Source organism: Eurypyga helias, unplaced genomic scaffold, assembly GCF_000690775.1.
Source record: "Eurypyga helias isolate BGI_N326 unplaced genomic scaffold, ASM69077v1 scaffold1132, whole genome shotgun sequence".
Classification (NCBI taxonomy): domain Eukaryota; kingdom Metazoa; phylum Chordata; class Aves; order Eurypygiformes; family Eurypygidae; genus Eurypyga; species Eurypyga helias.
The window spans coordinates 83,044-84,987 of record NW_010236428.1 but is presented as its reverse complement, the minus strand read 5'-3'; the positions used below and the strand labels follow the sequence as shown (position 1 = coordinate 84,987).

Below are 1,944 nucleotides of genomic sequence, written 5' to 3'. Positions count from 1 at the left end.
CAGGCACTCCACAGCAGGCGTTATGCTCCCCCAGGACCATTAGTGTCAGGCAGAATATATAGTTTACCCCACTCAAGTGCTCTGCAAACAGGCCCAAGAGCCTCTTGTCAGTGGTACAGATGGTCCCTGCTTCCGTACGCTCTCGTAGTGCTGGAATAGCACTGAAGAGCTCGCTGGGAATTCGTGCCTGCTGCCGCAGTCTTTTAGCGCTGTTTTCCTTGAGTTCAGATCCGTTTGAAAACACCAGCTCTATACTGATCACACCGGTGGGGTCTGGATCCCAACCCCAACACCATGCTCCCGGCAGCAGAGCCACGGTGCTGTGCCACACGGATCTCCCAGCACCGCATCCTGCTTCCAGCCCTTTTGAGACCTCTCCTTGGAGGGCACGGCGCTTTGGGAGGAGAGCAACAGGGACGCAAGGTGTCAGCTGTCCGTTGATGTCTCCAGGCTAGTGTCGTCGGCAAAACCCACGGCATCAACACGGAACGGGTGCCTTGTGTCACCCCCAAGGGCTGCCTGTGCCACCTCTGTCTGGCCTGTTGGCACTAAGACTGGCCCTACCAGCATAATCAACGGCTTGCTACAAACTCTCCCCTTTCTGGACTAGTTAAACATCTTTGAAAATTCAAAACAAAGCTATTTTATTAAGCTTTGAAGCTTTAAGCATGACAGACTCAATTTTCCTTGCAGCTTGACATACGTCTATCACTGATGTGATGGACAAACTACAGGAAGACCACGGTACCGAGATGAAATTTCAGCACAAAGCATGATTTCTTTTATGGTTGTTGAATCCCATGAGAGTTGTGGAAGGAGGAAGATGGTCAAACACCCAAAAAACGAGCACGGGCAGCTTGGCCTGCAGCAGAGGCTGTGCCAGCCTTGCAAGACTTACTAAATTCAGGGTTGATGAAATATAAGGAGATGCTAACTGTTAAAATAAATAGCTGAAACAGCCAATTATTCAAAGGCTGGACCAAAACATTCAAAATTCTTAGCCAGAATTGTGCAGGCTTTTACAGAGTGGCAAAAAAAAAATTAAGAAAAAGGCAATTCCTCTGAATTTCAGTGCACTAATCTAAAACACATGGGTGGCAGAAAGCTTAAAAAAAAAAAAGTCACCAGGATCTTCTACCTGAGAAAAAGTGTATTTTCCACTCACCCTGTTTCCTAACACAGCTGAAGTATCACGGCTGTTCTCAAGCGCTGCCCTGGAAGACGCACGCTACGGATTCAATCATACTAAAGCAAATAATTCTGAGAATGAAGACGACGTGAATCGGGTGTCGTGTCGAGCCCAATGTCCCCTGACATGTGGCACCTGTACAGTCTCCACAGGACCTGGGACGTGGCCCAGCAGATGCAGCTCCTTTGTCTGGACACTGCAAGATGGGTGCAGATCCCTCCCAGGGTTAGTAGCCGTGCAGATCTGTGAGTCTACGTTAATTTTGGATATTTCTCTAAGCGTACGCCAAACGAGGCTTGTGCTTGACACCGTATCTCACCAGAGCACTCACCCGTCGCCTTTTCAGGGTTGTTGCACATGAAGCACTGCCAAGCTCCCGCTTCTTCGCTGTAGCCGAACAAATCGAAGAACCTCACTTCTTCCAGGTGCATCTGCACGTGGTCCAGGTCCTAGGTCAGTAATGAGAAGGAACAAACTCACGACGTGAAGCGCTGCCCAGTTAACCGTTCGTAACCCGAAATCACAGAGGGATGCACAGCGGGTGTCACTGGGGACAACCTGCCAGGGCAAACATGCTAAGCAGGACGCATCTCTTTCACCGGTAACAGCTAATGAATACATGTAAGTCGTCTGTGGGAGACTTTTTTTTTCCCCAAAGAAAGAATAGGGGTCCCCAGCAGCAGGAGGACACAGAGCTGTTGGAGCGAGCCCAGAGGAGGCCACGAAGATGCTCCGAGGGCTGGAGCCCCTCTGCC

The 1,944-nt window shown here is 50.1% G+C and overlaps 1 protein-coding gene across 2 annotated transcripts in view; it reads right to left on the bottom strand.

The window, feature by feature from the left end:
- VEPH1 (ventricular zone expressed PH domain-containing 1) overlaps positions 1–1,944 on the bottom strand; it is a 78,102-nt gene that overhangs the window by 13,397 nt on the left and 62,761 nt on the right. For both annotated transcript variants that reach the window (XM_010147064.1, XM_010147065.1), the window contains one exon: positions 1,521–1,638. In XM_010147064.1, the coding sequence (XP_010145366.1) occupies positions 1,521–1,638 (118 nt within the window). The remainder of the gene's footprint in view (positions 1–1,520; positions 1,639–1,944) is intronic.